The sequence below is a fragment of the Monodelphis domestica genome, chromosome 4 (genome assembly GCF_027887165.1).
Source record: "Monodelphis domestica isolate mMonDom1 chromosome 4, mMonDom1.pri, whole genome shotgun sequence".
Classification (NCBI taxonomy): Eukaryota; Metazoa; Chordata; class Mammalia; order Didelphimorphia; family Didelphidae; genus Monodelphis; species Monodelphis domestica.
In genome coordinates, this window is record NC_077230.1 from 383700544 (window position 1) to 383713716 (window position 13173).

At 56.9% G+C, this 13173-nt stretch overlaps 2 protein-coding genes across 9 annotated transcripts; one reads left to right on the top strand and one right to left on the bottom strand.

Moving 5' to 3' along the window:
* Nucleotides 1–392: 392 nt before the first annotated feature.
* Nucleotides 393–5382, top strand: GALE (UDP-galactose-4-epimerase). Of its 4 annotated transcripts, none has more exons than XM_007491294.3 (12): nucleotides 393–542; nucleotides 1965–2102; nucleotides 2212–2341; nucleotides 2483–2598; nucleotides 2706–2819; nucleotides 3123–3299; nucleotides 3517–3630; nucleotides 3721–3787; nucleotides 3989–4074; nucleotides 4201–4278; nucleotides 4618–4732; nucleotides 4843–5382. In XM_007491294.3, exons 3-12 carry the CDS (start codon nucleotides 2221–2223, stop codon nucleotides 4899–4901), a joined length of 1047 nt encoding a protein of 348 aa, XP_007491356.1. In that variant the 5' UTR covers nucleotides 393–542; nucleotides 1965–2102; nucleotides 2212–2220; the 3' UTR covers nucleotides 4902–5382. The 4 variants fall into 4 exon arrangements, with proteins under 4 accessions (XP_007491356.1, XP_056651558.1, XP_007491357.1 ...); XM_056795580.1 differs by lacking the exon at nucleotides 393–542 and adding an exon at nucleotides 650–671; XM_007491295.3 differs by lacking the exon at nucleotides 393–542 and adding an exon at nucleotides 1217–1333.
* A 138-nt stretch (nucleotides 5383–5520) lies between these two features.
* On the bottom strand, nucleotides 5521–12896 carry LYPLA2 (lysophospholipase 2). 5 transcript variants are annotated; one of them, XM_056795575.1, is made up of 10 exons: nucleotides 12778–12896; nucleotides 10354–10459; nucleotides 10038–10069; nucleotides 9859–9924; nucleotides 9300–9347; nucleotides 9107–9177; nucleotides 8689–8762; nucleotides 8428–8529; nucleotides 6714–6887; nucleotides 5521–6632 (listed from the first exon to the last, which is right to left on the bottom strand). In XM_056795575.1, the coding sequence occupies exons 2-10, from the start codon at nucleotides 10429–10431 to the stop codon at nucleotides 6582–6584; spliced, it is 696 nt and encodes a 231-aa protein (XP_056651553.1). In that variant the 5' UTR covers nucleotides 10432–10459; nucleotides 12778–12896; the 3' UTR covers nucleotides 5521–6581. The 5 variants fall into 5 exon arrangements, with proteins under 5 accessions (XP_056651553.1, XP_056651555.1, XP_056651556.1 ...); XM_056795577.1 differs by having other exon boundaries at nucleotides 12729–12822; XM_056795578.1 differs by lacking the exon at nucleotides 12778–12896 and adding an exon at nucleotides 12703–12770.
* Between the last annotated feature and the right edge of the window lie 277 nt (nucleotides 12897–13173).

Below are 13173 nucleotides of genomic sequence, written 5' to 3' on the forward strand. Positions count from 1 at the left end.
CCTCCACTCCCAGGCTCCTGCAGGAAACGAGCTCTAGAGTCAGTCTAGGCTTAGGAGTATTCAGTCATCTTCTACATCCTTCCCACCCGGCCCGACTCAGGGCCGAGGCTACCTGTACAGCCTCACATCTCTGAACTCTCCTCTCATCCTCTCCCTCCACTTAGAAGCGCAGTGGTACGTCCTGGTCCATTCATTTCCTCCGCTAGCCCCACCCCGGATAGGGCGCGATTTCTCCCCACCGTAGGTTTCGATGCTATGGTACAGTCTGCCCACTCCCCTCCACCTCCTGTTGGGGAAGCCTATGACGCAGGCGCATTAGAGCCGTTTGGCTCCTTTTTTGACTCCTCCGGCCTCCGTATCTAGAATCTCGGTGACACGTTTCCATGGGGCCTTAGGTAGCTTGTCCTGGAGGGGGCGTGGAAAGGGGCGTGGCTATGTTCTTTAAAGGGACCGTAGGGAACGTGGACCTGGACCCTAGCCGACCTGGCTCTAGACCCGCTACTGTGAACCTTCAATTAGAAGGGACATTGGCTGCAGACCAGGTACGGGAGCCTCGGGGAGGGGGCCCGGGGCCTGGGGAGAGGGACGGAAGGGAGGACGGAGCAGCCCAACCTAGGAGGTGCGCGATTGGTAGATGGGAAGAGCTGCCTAAAGGGCCACAGGTCTAGGAGGTGAGCGATACTAACCATCTCTCAGCTGGTATCGATAGTCTTCATAACTAGGCGCTTTACAAATGTTAGCCTCCCTTTATCATCACAACACTCATACACGCCAGTCACAACTGAAGAAGCTGAGGCAAACTAGTCAAATAACTTGCCCAAAGTCCCCCAGCTAGTGTCCTTGGTCATATTTGAACTCATGATTTCCCGACTCCATAACCAGCCCCTAATCCACTGCACCGCCAACTGCTTCTAGGTAATGAGAGTGGGTTGAACCATCTTGGAGGCCTGCGGTATTGGGAGGTGGGAGGGTGCCAAGTGATAGGGGATGATGGGCCGAGCCCCCTAGGGAGGTGAGAGGTTTGGGCGTGAGGTGGATTAGGAGGTCCCACGCCGTCTGGCTAGAGTGCGGGGGAAGAAGGGAAATGGCTCCAACCACTGCGTGGGGGAGGGGCCCAAAGGTGATATCCTAGGGGGGCAGCTGAGCGGGACTTGAGTCCAGGGGTGGGCGTGGACGGACAAAACCATCTGGAGTGGTGTGAGGGGGTGGGAGTAGAAGGCAGCCCACTGGGACCCACGTTGGGACAAATGAACTCTCCCCTCCCTGGGAGCTGTCCACTACCTCCCCACCCCACCCAGGCAATCCCAGGACCTAGCCAAGCCAGAAGCCGCAGGTTAGGGGGAGGGGTCGAGCCACGTGTATTGATGGGTGTTTGTACATGGCGGGGCCCACTTTCTTCGGGCCAAAGTCCCAGAGAGTTGAGGCCATACTTGTGAAGGGGAAGAGAAGGGGAAATGGGGGCAGGGCCGTGTGGGAGAAGAGATGGACCCGAAGTTAGCTTGAGCCCTATTCAGACTCCTCCTCTTCCTTCTGCCTGGCCTCCCCATCTCATTGGAGAGTTGGCCGGGGACGGATCCCCTGGCCTTGGGGGTCGCTCCATGAGAGTCCAGCTCCTCCCGGGTCTGGGTGAACCCAGGGCAGCCCCTAGCCCAGTTCCCAATAGAGCCTTTACCCTTCTTCAGGGCGTGGAGCCGGGGGAAGCCTCCGTACTGGTTCTTCTCCTTCCCCTTCCATCCCGTCCCAGCTCCAGGCTGTTTTCAGACGGGACCCTCTACGGATGGGCGGCCTGGCCCGGAGGGAGGGACTCTTATGGACTGCAGCTCCCGGGCTGGGCTAGGGAGGAAGGGAGGGGCAGGAATGGGAGCCAGGAGGGCCCACCGGCTGGCTGCCCTCTGGGAAGTTGGGGGAAGGGAGGGAGGCTGTGGCTCTTGGAAAACCTGAATGAACTCCTCCCTCTTCCCTAGGCCCTGGGAGGAAACTCACTACCTGGCAGCTTGGCAGGGGCTGAGCCACGTCCACAGACCAGACCCTCCAGGAGGCTCTACAGGAAGGCTGCCTGGCCCAGCTTAGTTGGCACATCCCTGCCTCCATTCCTCTCCCTGGTGAGTCTGGTACTTGGGAGAAAAGGGTGATAAAGCTGCCAGCAGGGACAGGGGGCTGGAGCCTCGCTCCAGAGTTCCTGCCCTTCTGAGGCTCCTCTGTCTACACTAGGCGTGAAGGATGTCGGAGAAGGTGTTGGTGACCGGAGGAGCTGGCTACATTGGCAGCCACACCGTTCTGGAGCTGCTGGAAGCTGGCTACCAACCGGTGGTGATCGACAACTTCCACAACACCATCCGAGGTGAGCTGCCCACGCGGTCTCCCATGGAGCAGCCCTGGAGCCCGAGTACTGGGGAGGATCAAGGGAGAGCACCCAGGCTCTGGCTCTGAGAGGGCCGGCCTTCTCTCCCCACCCTCAGAGCCCCTCTTCTCTCCTGTCCAGGAGAGGGGGCCATGCCCGAGAGCCTAAAGCGAGTGGAAGAACTCACAGGCAGGAAGGTGGAGTTTGAGGAGATGGATATCTTGGACAAGGCAGCCCTTCAAGGACTCTTTAAGAAGGTGAGGAGGAAGCTGGGCAAGAATCCAAAGAATTCCCCAGGCTGCCTGGGAGAGGTAAGAGGATGCCCCAAGCCCAACCTGCCTCCATGCCCTCCATCTTCCTGTAGCACAGCTTCATGGCTGTGATCCACTTCGCGGGACTCAAAGCAGTCGGGGAATCGGTGCAGAAGCCCCTGGACTATTACAAGGTCAACCTTACAGGGACCATCCAGCTGCTGGAGGTAAGAGGCTCGGGCCAGACAGTCCATACGCACCTCTAGCCGCTTCCCAGGCCCGCTGCCCGCTGCCCCACCGAGGGTGCCAGGGCGGACTTAGGGGCAGCAGGGCCTTTGTCTAACCAGGCTGTCAAAGGGAGAGGGATAGAAAGGCTTCTGAGCACGCAAACAGGGGTGGCAAGAGGCAACTGAGGCCCAGGCCTTCCAGCCCTGAGGATTGTGAATGGGCTGGGGGGAGGGGGTACCTGGTGACCTTCCAAAGCGAGCTCTCAGGCCCCATCTCCATTCCCTTCCCTTCTGATGGCTCAGGCCATGAATGCCCACGGGGTGAAGAACCTGGTGTTCAGCAGCTCGGCTACTGTGTATGGGAACCCCCACTACCTGCCCCTGGATGAGAAGCACCCCACTGGGGGCTGTACCAACCCATATGGCAAATCCAAGTTCTTCATCGAGGAGATGATCCAAGACTTGTGCCAGGCAGAGAAGGTAAACACCTCCTACCCGTGTCCTCCCCGGGTCTTACGGAGAGGGAGAAGGGACTCCCTGAGGCTCACCCTGGAAGTGGCAGAGCTATGGTTTAAGTCTGGGTCCTTGGTACACCTCTTCCTGGGACCCCTCTGTGCATGGGGAGGTCAGGATCTTGGGGGTATACCTGAAAGCTCCCCAGCCCCATCCCCCCAGCTGACAGGCCAGGGATCCACAGGCTTGGAATGCTGTCCTGCTGAGATACTTCAACCCCATCGGGGCCCATGCCTCAGGCCGCATCGGCGAAGACCCACAGGGCATCCCCAACAATCTGATGCCCTACGTCTCTCAGGTACCCCTGGGTCAGAGATGGGGAGACCAGGGGGGAGGGGAGCGACTTAGGGACCAGAACTAACCCCAACCCTCCATCCCCATCCCCCAGGTGGCAGTAGGTCGTCGGGAAGTCCTCAGTGTCTATGGCAACGACTACAACACAGTGGATGGGACAGGTGAGGAGGGATCCTGACACATTTAGACTGGGATCTCCAAGGGCAAGGACTTCCCCTATCCCCTAGGATGCTGGAGGCATTTAATAAAGGTTGTATTGCTTCAACGCATCCGCTGAAATGGCAGGGAAGAGGTGGGAGCTGTTGACATGGTTAAGGAAGTTGTCAGTAGTTGGGAGACTGATGAGATCCTCCTCCATGCAGGTGTCCGAGATTACATCCACGTTGTGGACTTGGCAAAGGGCCACATCACAGCCCTGAAGAAACTCAAGGAACAGTGTGGCTGTCGGGTAGGCAGCAGGTCCATGGGGGAATGTGTGTGAAGGAGAAAGTGGGAGGAAGCTGGTAACCAGCCGAAATAAGGAGCTCCAAACAGTGCTAGGCACCCCTTCTCACAGGGTGCTTTGTCCCCACAGATCTATAACCTGGGGACAGGCACTGGCTATTCTGTGCTACAGATGGTGACAGCCATGGAGAAAGCCTCTGGAAAGAAGGTAGGACTGATGCCCAGACCGCATGCCCCCAAGCCCTTCCTCCATCAGACAGTGCCATCTGGGATTCCTTAGGGGTCAAGGGTGAAAAGTAAAGAGCACTGAATCCTGGCTCTGCCTCTTCCCAGCTCTAGATCTGAGACAAGCCAGTTTCTAGAGTCCTTTCTAGCTCCTAAGCTCTAACCAGAAGTCCCCAAGTGGGACTTGCTGGTGCACCATCCTCCTCCTGGTGGGGGGGAAGAGGGAGTTCTGGAGCAGTAGGACCTGCTCTCACTCAGGGCATCACTGCCACCCCTGCCCAGCCCCTTCCCCAGCAGCCCCCTCATTATCATTTGGTTGTAGATCCCATATAAGATTGTGGCCCGCCGGGACGGGGATGTAGCCACCTGTTATGCCAACCCCACACTGGCACAGGAGGAGCTGGGCTGGAAAGCAGATTTTGGCCTAGACAAGATGTGTAAGTGTCTGGTGAGGGATCTGGTCAAGGGGATGGGGCACAGGAGAGGGTTGGTCCTCTGCCCCCTACTCACACCCATGACTGAGTCACCTTCTCCCTGCCTGTTTCAGGTGAGGATCTCTGGCGGTGGCAAGAACAGAATCCGACTGGATTTAGCAGCCAAGCCTGATCAACTACTAAGGAATACTGGAAATGATGGACCTCCCCGCCAGAGCCTTACTTGGGCCTTACCTCACTCCTGGCCTCCCTAGGATGAAGACTCCCACCTAACTTCCCCCTGGGGGCTCAGCTGACCAAGCTTGACCCCTGCTTACTCAGGAGGGCACAGGAGAGAGGGCAAGGCCTTACCTACCTACCTCATCTCCTCCTCGCTGTCCTCCCCATCCAGGGGACCTCCTTCCACCAAGGAGCTGAAAACTCCAGCCCCCCCCCCCCCCTTCCCGCATCAAGACCCAACTCAGAGACTGCAGTGGCGGAGGGACAGACGTCTTACGTCTGTAGAAGACAACTGTGTCTCCAAAGCCCAGGGGCCACGACATCTTGGGGGCTGCATAGGGGACCTCAGGCCAGGCCCAGCCCCTCTCCTCCCAAAACCTTGTCTCGAAATCAGGAGCTTTTCCAGGTGACAAATAAACGTTTCTTGTCCTTTGTTTGGGGCTTTGGAGATACACAGAGGGATGGGAGCTGAAGGCCACGACCGCCCTGAGCCCTGCCATTCTGGTCCTGACCTTCCTTGCATCTTCTCCACTTCCCCCCCCCCCCCCCAATCCAGAGCAAGGACCAAGGTGGAAGGTTTATTTTTCTTTATTCTGATTTGACTTGGAGACACAAAACAAGAAACAAAAACACCCAAAACCACATGGAGGAGGAGGAAGATGAGCCCTTTGAGGCTCAGAACCTGAGCCTCAGCCCCCTCCCTAGGGGGAAGAGGATGAGGAGAGCAGGCCAAGAACATCTGGGCACCATCCAACTGAGGCAAGGGAATAGGACCTCCCTCCTTTCCCCCAGCGCACAGGACCCAGCTCCCCTGGCCCAGAAACATCTGGAGGGAGGAAGGTTGTCTGAGCAGAGATTAATCCAAACCACAGCCCCACAGGCTGGGAAGGAGATCCCACCAGGGTCCTTCTTGGGAGAGTGGGGTTAAGGACCGAGGAGCTCCAGCCTCGGAGCACCTGCCCAATCCCTACCCCCACCCCCAAGGCCTGGGCCCAAGCCCCTCCCTTGCAGGAAGGGGCACAGCAGCAAGAGGGGCCTTGGGCCCAGGGTAGGCGCATTGTCAGCAGACATTCATGATGAGGGTCAGGGGGCAGAAAAGCGACAGAAGACGTGATTATCTGAATAAGGAAGAGAGGACCCCAGCTCTCCTTGCAACAGGAGGAGGGGGGGAGTAGGTGCATGGGTGGAGGGAGCTGGCAGCCACCCCCTCCCCAAACACTGAGGTCACCTGGGGGGGCAGATAAGGTACACCCAGACGCTGGACCCGTGAGGTACATTCAGGTCCTGAGTGGGTCAGCAGCTGGGCCCCCATGCACCCCTTGCAATACTGTGGCCCTGGGGTAAGGGAAAGGGGACCTTCACCCCTGAAGCTCCCGGAGGACAGACTGGCAGCGGAGGTCTCAGGCCTCCCAGGAGAAAGGAGGCTGCTCCCGCCAAACCCCCAACCTCCCAGGAGAGAGGGGGCAGGAAAAGTGACAGGGATGGGGACAAGAGTTTGGAAAGAAATGATCTCCAAGGGGTAGGACCCAGGGGTCGGGGAGGGGCTGCCATGGCTTCCATTTCACGGTCAGAGATCAAACACTGGTGGCCCCTCGGCCCCGCCTCGGGGAGCTGTGGGGAGAGAGGGATCCCCTTAGATGGGGGGCAGCAGCTTCTCAATGAACTCCTTCACAGCTGCCATCTCCTGTAGGGGGAGAGTCTGTAAGGGAGGGGAGAGGGGAGGGAGAAGGGGGAGGGGGGAGGCGGAGGCTTCCTCTGCACTGACCTGGGGACAGGAGCTGTGCATGACACCAGGGTAAGTCTTGAACTGGACCTTGGCTGGAGGGACAACGGACTTGAGTTTCTCTGAGGTGAGGGCTCCGAAGCGCACGGGCACCATGGGGTCCAGCTCCCCGTGGCACTGCAGGATGGCCATGTCCCGGGCCATGCCGTTGGCCGCCTGCTCCACACGTAGGGGTGGGAGAAAGGGTCCCTGGTTGAGAGCTCGAGAGCCTGGGTTCCAGGCTAGACAAGTCATGGCCCTCTGGCCTTTGGGCATACTAAGGGGACCTATGGCCACTTTCAGCTGGCATCCCAGTACATTCTAATCCCACAAAGACCTGAGTGATTTGATAAAACAATTTGGAATATTTCAAGGAAAGTTAGAAAAGCCAAATGTGTAGGGCCTGTGACCCAGCATTCCCGCTAGCAGATCTAAACTTCCTCCTAAGGAGGTTGCTCTCAATAAGAAAAGATCCCTCCTTGCACCAGAAAATTCCTAGGCCCTCTGCAACAGCTAGAAGCTACTGTTGTACCCAATTGACTAGGGAGGAATTGGACCAACTGGCATAGGAAATGGTGAGACATCCAAGGAAAGCACAAATAGGAGGAATTCAGAGAAACATGGGGGGAGTGACTCAAAGGAGCAAAGAATCCCATGAGCTGCCCCCACCCCCACCCCCCTCCGATGCTAAGAGAACCACATTCAGTGACGAAACGAGGACAGCTTGAAGCCACAAAACTCAGCCCAACTTAGGAAAGTTAAATGGAGACAAATTAAACAGAAAAGGAGCCGGGAACACCAGGAGGGAAGCAGCCTGGACTGTCAGTCAGTCATCTCACTGTTTGGGGCGATGGTATCTGTGGTATCTGAAGCAGGGGGGAGCTGGCATTTAGCTGGGATCAAGTGCCACCCACCCAGAGGGCCCCCTCCAGCCTATAAGTCACTTTGCATTCATTTTGAACAGGGCTCATTCTCCTGACCCAGCAGAATAAAACAAGCTGGTTGTGGAGGCAAGGCCTCTATCTCCCAGTGCCTACAGCACAGCCTATCATATAGCCTGACACATTGTCACCACACAACGTTTGCTGCCTGATTTTGTTAGTTTGTATAATGTGCTAAAACAATATTTACCCAATCTCCCCCCTTAACTGGAAAATGAGAACGGTGGATCAGATGGGGGGGGGGGGGGGTCGTCTTAACCAGAAGCCTTAACCCTCAATAGATCTCAAGGCAGTCTAGGAACTCGGATGGGGGGGGAAAGGTACATTTTTAGTTTCACATTCAAATTTAGCAATTCTTCCAGTTAAGAATGTAGTCTGCAAACAATGTGAGAGAGTCCATGGCTGCCCCGGGCTGCCCAAGGGGTCCATGATACAAATGAGGTGGAGAATCTCTGCACTAAATGAGCTCAGGTTCTTCTGACTCCTCTGATCTTTCCTGGTGTGTCAAAGTCATGATCACAGAGAGGCAGGATGGTTGGAGGGGGAGCAGTAGCAGATTCTGGCTCGGCTCTGCTACTTCCTACCTATGGACTTTGGGCAAGTGCCTGCCCATGTCAGTTCTAGGCTTCCTCCTGTGTAAAATGAGAGACCAGGCCTGGAAGCCTGTGAAGTCCCTCTGACTCTACCTTTGCACCAAGCACTGTGTGGAGGAAAGCCTTCAAGTGCAAAGAATACTGTGAGAGGACAGGCTGAGATAGCCAGAGACAGTCACTCACCTGAGGGAAGGCCCGATGCAGAGGCAGCCAGCAGCTGAGTGCCACGATGCCAGCCAGGGGGTGCGGGCAGGTAAGAGCTGTGTAGAGGGATAGGGCTCCACCCTGGGACAGGCCCAGCGAGGTGTGGATCAGTCCATGGCCAGACACTGCCTTTCACTGCCTCCCATCCACCCAAGCCCCAGCTGAATTCCGCCCTTCCCATATCCTGCTGCCTCTTACCCTCCCCACCTTTAGAGCTAGGCCCCAACACTCCTGCCTCACCTGGGAGAAGCCCCCCAAGATGATTCGATTAGCTGGAATTCCATTCTTCACCTCGTGCTCAATCAGGGCCTTGACTTGAGGGGAAAAGGAGTGAGAAGCGGGAGCTGAATGAAGAAAGCATACCTGGAGGGCCCCAACCCAAGCCTTCCAGAAATGGGGGGCAAAGGTGTGTCTGCTCCATGAGGGCAGCCAGCTAAACTCGGACTCCACCCTCCCGGACACACCAAAAGGCATCACGGTAAAAGTATGACGGGGCATGTCCCAGACCATAAACTCCATGAGGACGGTGACTGGTGCTTCCTTAGCTCTTTGCAATCTGCCCTGCCCAGTGCCCTATGCACAGTTGGGGCTTCATTATGCTCACTGTGTGCTGAATGACTGAACGGATCATATGTTGTGGATGATGAGAAAGACTTACTGCTCTCTGCAGCCTTCTTGATTCCAGCTTCGTCTTCCGGGGCATCAGGACTCAGACCCATCAGGTCAAACCTATAGGGGAGGCAGACAAGGGGACTCTGCTCCATGCCAGCACCCACCCTGAACCAATCCCAAGTCTCTGATGTAGCCTCTCAGGAGACCCTCCAAGCATAGCCCAACCCTGCTTCACTTACCAGGAAGGCATCACCATCTTCATGTTCAGTGTGACCGGGATCCGAGGCCTGGGGAAAGGAAAGAGGGGCCAGTGAGGTGCCAGGCCCCCACCACTCCCCACTCCTATCCCTGGGCCTCAGTCCACAGGGAGGGTGGCCAGATCAGGACTGAGAAAGGCCCTCCCCTCTGCTCAAAGCAATGTTTGGGGAGTTGCCAGGCAACCAGCCACATGGGGCCAGAGGCTGCTCAGGTTCTAGCATCACTGTACCAAGTGGGGAAAAGGAACTCAACATCAACATCAGAGGGCTCCCAGTCTGCCTGGTAAGTGCTAGGGGTCCCTATGCAGAAGGTGCTGAGTTGGGTGGGGGGAGAGGAAAGGAATCAGCCAGGCCCTCATTCTGACGATTCCTCAAGGCAGGGTGTGTTTGGGGTCCCCTAGCATTGGGATCCAGTGGCCTCGGAAGGGATGCAAGGAGAAGAATAGGAGAATGATGGGAGGCCCCCAGTCTTCATCCCTTCCCTACTCTCCAGGCTCCCAACCTCCTGAGTCCTCCCCACCCTCCAAAAGGCAGCACTTACGCATGGGGACAGATGTACTTGACATAGGGAAGGCGTATGGAGGAAAGGGCATCAGCCCAGCTGTGCCTGTGGGAAGAAAGCACAGACAGGCCAAGGGGAGAGGGGCACCCGATGGGGAAGTCACCTGATACCAGCTCCCCAGGCTAGGACCTACCCCTCACCCAGAGAACCTTACTTACCCTGAGTCTCCAAGCCCATGTAAAAAAATAACCTAGAGGAAGAAGAGAAGGCAGGGGCAGGGTTAGGAGGCTTGGGGCCTCCCACCTGCTCCCCATTCCTCTCCACAATATCTCCTCCAGTCAGTCCCTGTCTGACCTCCCAACCCCCCAGAAACTGAGGCAACAGGCAAACAGGTTATTATCTATCCCCTTATTTCCTGGCCCTAGGGAAGCTGCCATCAGGCCACCTCCACCTTTCCCACACCCCCTCGGACCCATCCTCAGCTTCCCAAGAGGCTAGGGCTGGGGCTCCTGCCCCACTGGCCTTCTCCCTTACCGCTGCTGTCTCCCGCTCAGCTCCTGAAACAGTCGCGGCGTCGGAGAGCAGGGGCACAGACATATTGTTACCACACATACACCAACAGGGATGCCAACGCTGGGGCCTGAATGGGGAGGGAGGGAAGGAGGGACCAGAGCTGTGGGGGTCTGGACCCCTCAGGCAGGGGCTTACTCTCAGGTCCCTGTATCTCCTTTTCTCTATCCACAATGGCAAGTTTTGGCATTATCCCAACCCCAAAGACCTCCTTCCTCTGCCCCCATCATAGACTTGATCATTGGGCAAAGAGGACTGAGGTTAGGTTAAAGTAGAGGAACAGAAATCCTGGGCACTGTACTCAGGAGTCCAGCCTCTGCCCCTTAACTCTCAATATGTCCTTGGACAAGTCTCTTCCTTTCCCTGGACCCCAGCTTCCTAAGCTATTAAAAGAGGGTGCTGGACTAAATGGTCCCTTTGAGCTCTGACATCCCAGGGCTGATTGGGAGGAAGCTAGGGGGCCAACTGGGCAGGAGAAGGGAGATACCACTCTCTCCCTCCTCTCCAAAGCTAGGTCAACAAGGCCTCTCCCATGTGGCCTGGCTCAGCCCCTCTGACAGAGGCAAGGTGGGTGTGGGGGTGGCCCCATCTGGAAAGATGCCAGACTGGCCAGGATCAGCGGCATTAATCCCACCCATGCTCTTTGTCCAGTCACAGGGATAGCCAGAACAGGGGACAAATTTGCCAGAGCAAGGGACAGAGCTTGCCAAGTTCAGGAGCCAGGTGCTCAGGGTAATAGGGCAGGAAGAGAATCCTGGCTTAACTTTAGCTCTACTAATGCTGACAGCTTGCCCTTCCTCGATCCCTATCTGGGAGTCCAAAAAGCTTCTCTGAGCTTTTGGTCCCAAGGAGGGCCCTGCCCCTCCCCTGACTCCCATCCCAACCCCTAAAGCCTGCTTTCTCTTCCTCCTTGGCCCCAGCTCATTCTAACAAGAGGAAAACCAGAGAGAGAAGTTCCTGGGGACACTTCCTGTTCTGCCCCAGCCCACCAATCATCAGCCTTTTGGAGACTGAGTCTGGCCAACCCCTCATATCCCTCTTCCTGGAACTCATCTTTCATCAGGTCCCCAATGACCACTCCACACCTCCATGGTACATTCCAGGCTTCCCCTACATGGAGCCATACTGGTACAGTCCATATCTCCTTCACTAACATTCCCCCTATGGTCATTTCCCTTCCGCCACTCATCTCCCAAGAGACTTTTCATTAACTCTCCACTCCACAAAGAGGACCTTGGGAGTTCCCACAATAGGCCATTCTCCCCACCCAACTTGCAAGCATCCATCCCCATTCCTCAGGGGTCTTTCAAAAAATACTGAGATATTCCATCTATTTACCAATGGGTCTCTCCCCTTCCACCAGGCACCCTCAAAATGAAACATCCCATCCCACACTCTGAAGATCCCACAATGGGATCTCCCATCCATGGCCCTCCCCAGGGCTCTCCCTCATTATGTATGCCCCCCACAGGAGCCATTTCACCCCACAAATCTCCACAATGGGGCATCCTACCTAAAGATTTCAAAGCCTGATTCCCCACCCTCCCAACACACTAAGCATTTCCTCAATGAAATGAGACTATCTTATTTAGGGCATCCCTCCTGTCTACCCCACCCTCCATTCCCACAATGGGACACCTCATTCCTGTCCTCCCACATCTCACAATGGGTCATCCTGTCCAGGGCATCCTTCCTACTGCTCCCCATTCCTATGATGGGACATCCCATTCCTGTCTTCTAACATCACCACAATGGGATATCCTAACCAAGGCATCCCTCCAGACGCTCCCCCCCCCTTCAAAATGAGACATCCCAGCCAGGGCATCCCAGACGCTCCCCATACCCACAATGAGACATCCCACTAGAGCACCCCTTCAGGTGTTCCCCTACACAATATGACATTCCACCCACGGCATCCCTCTTGTTCACCATTCCCACAATGAGACATCCCACTCCTTCCTGTCCCCTCAAATCCTCACAATGGGACATCCCACCCAGGGCATCCCTCCAGTTTCCCCCCACTCCGCAATGGGACATCCCACCTAGGGCAGCTCTCCTGCCCCGCATCTCTACGATGGGACATCCCACTCCTGCCCCCTCCCCTCCGACAGCCTCACAATGGGTCATTCCATCTCTGGCCCCGGGGTCCTTCACAATGGCGCGCTGCCCTCCCTCACTCCTCTCACTGGTGCCTTGGGAGCCCCCACCAAAGAACCTCCCGCTTCGATCCTTCCACTCGCTGCCTGGCCTCCGTACCTCCCGACTGTACCGGTCACTTGAGATGGTCCCACCCGCCCCACAGTCCCGACGCACCCCCCGGAGCTTCCCAACAATGGTACCTCCGCCGCGCCCAGCTCCCGGGGCTCCAATCCGTCCTGGGCGACTCACCTCTTTCTCTGGCTCAGATATACACAGCGCACCCTACCCCCCCACCCCCAGCCCCTCCCCCTCCCGCTCCCTCGCCGGAACTTCCTTTTGGGCCACGCGCTGCCGGAAGTGGCGTACGCACTGCGGGGGACTGGACCCGGAAGCGGGACGTCAGGCTCTCCCTGAGGGTCACCCCGGCACAGACTTTCCCAGGGGTTAGCTGGGGAGTTCCTCCACCCCTGACAGCCAAGCAGAGCATCCTGGATCCGGTCGAAAGTCTGGCTAAGGTTCAGTCTGAGGGTGGCCCTCATTAACGCTCCCCCCGTAAAACATCGGAGCGAACGATATCGAGTGTGAGGGCAAGAAAACCCCTCGGCTATGCCCGAGCCCGCATGCTCTCATCTTGTGCTTGAAGAC

Coding starts and splice junctions, on each gene's coding strand:
- GALE (XM_007491294.3), top strand. CDS start 2,221: ATGTCGGAGAAGGTGTTGGTGACCGGAGGAGCTGGCTACATTGGCAGC. Junction 4,075..4,200: donor AGGAACAGTGTGGCTGTCGG/GTAGGCAGCAGG, acceptor TTGTCCCCACAG/ATCTATAACCTGGGGACAGG. Junction 4,733..4,842: donor TTTTGGCCTAGACAAGATGT/GTAAGTGTCTGG, acceptor TGCCTGTTTCAG/GTGAGGATCTCTGGCGGTGG.
- LYPLA2 (XM_056795574.1), bottom strand. CDS start 10,431: ATGTGTGGTAACAATATGTCTGTGCCCCTGCTCTCCGACGCCGCGACT. Junction 9,925..10,037: donor CATGGGCTTGGAGACTCAGG/GTAAGTAAGGTT, acceptor TTCTTCCCACAG/GCACAGCTGGGCTGATGCCC. Junction 9,178..9,299: donor AAGATGGTGATGCCTTCCTG/GTAAGTGAAGCA, acceptor CCTCCCCTATAG/GTTTGACCTGATGGGTCTGA.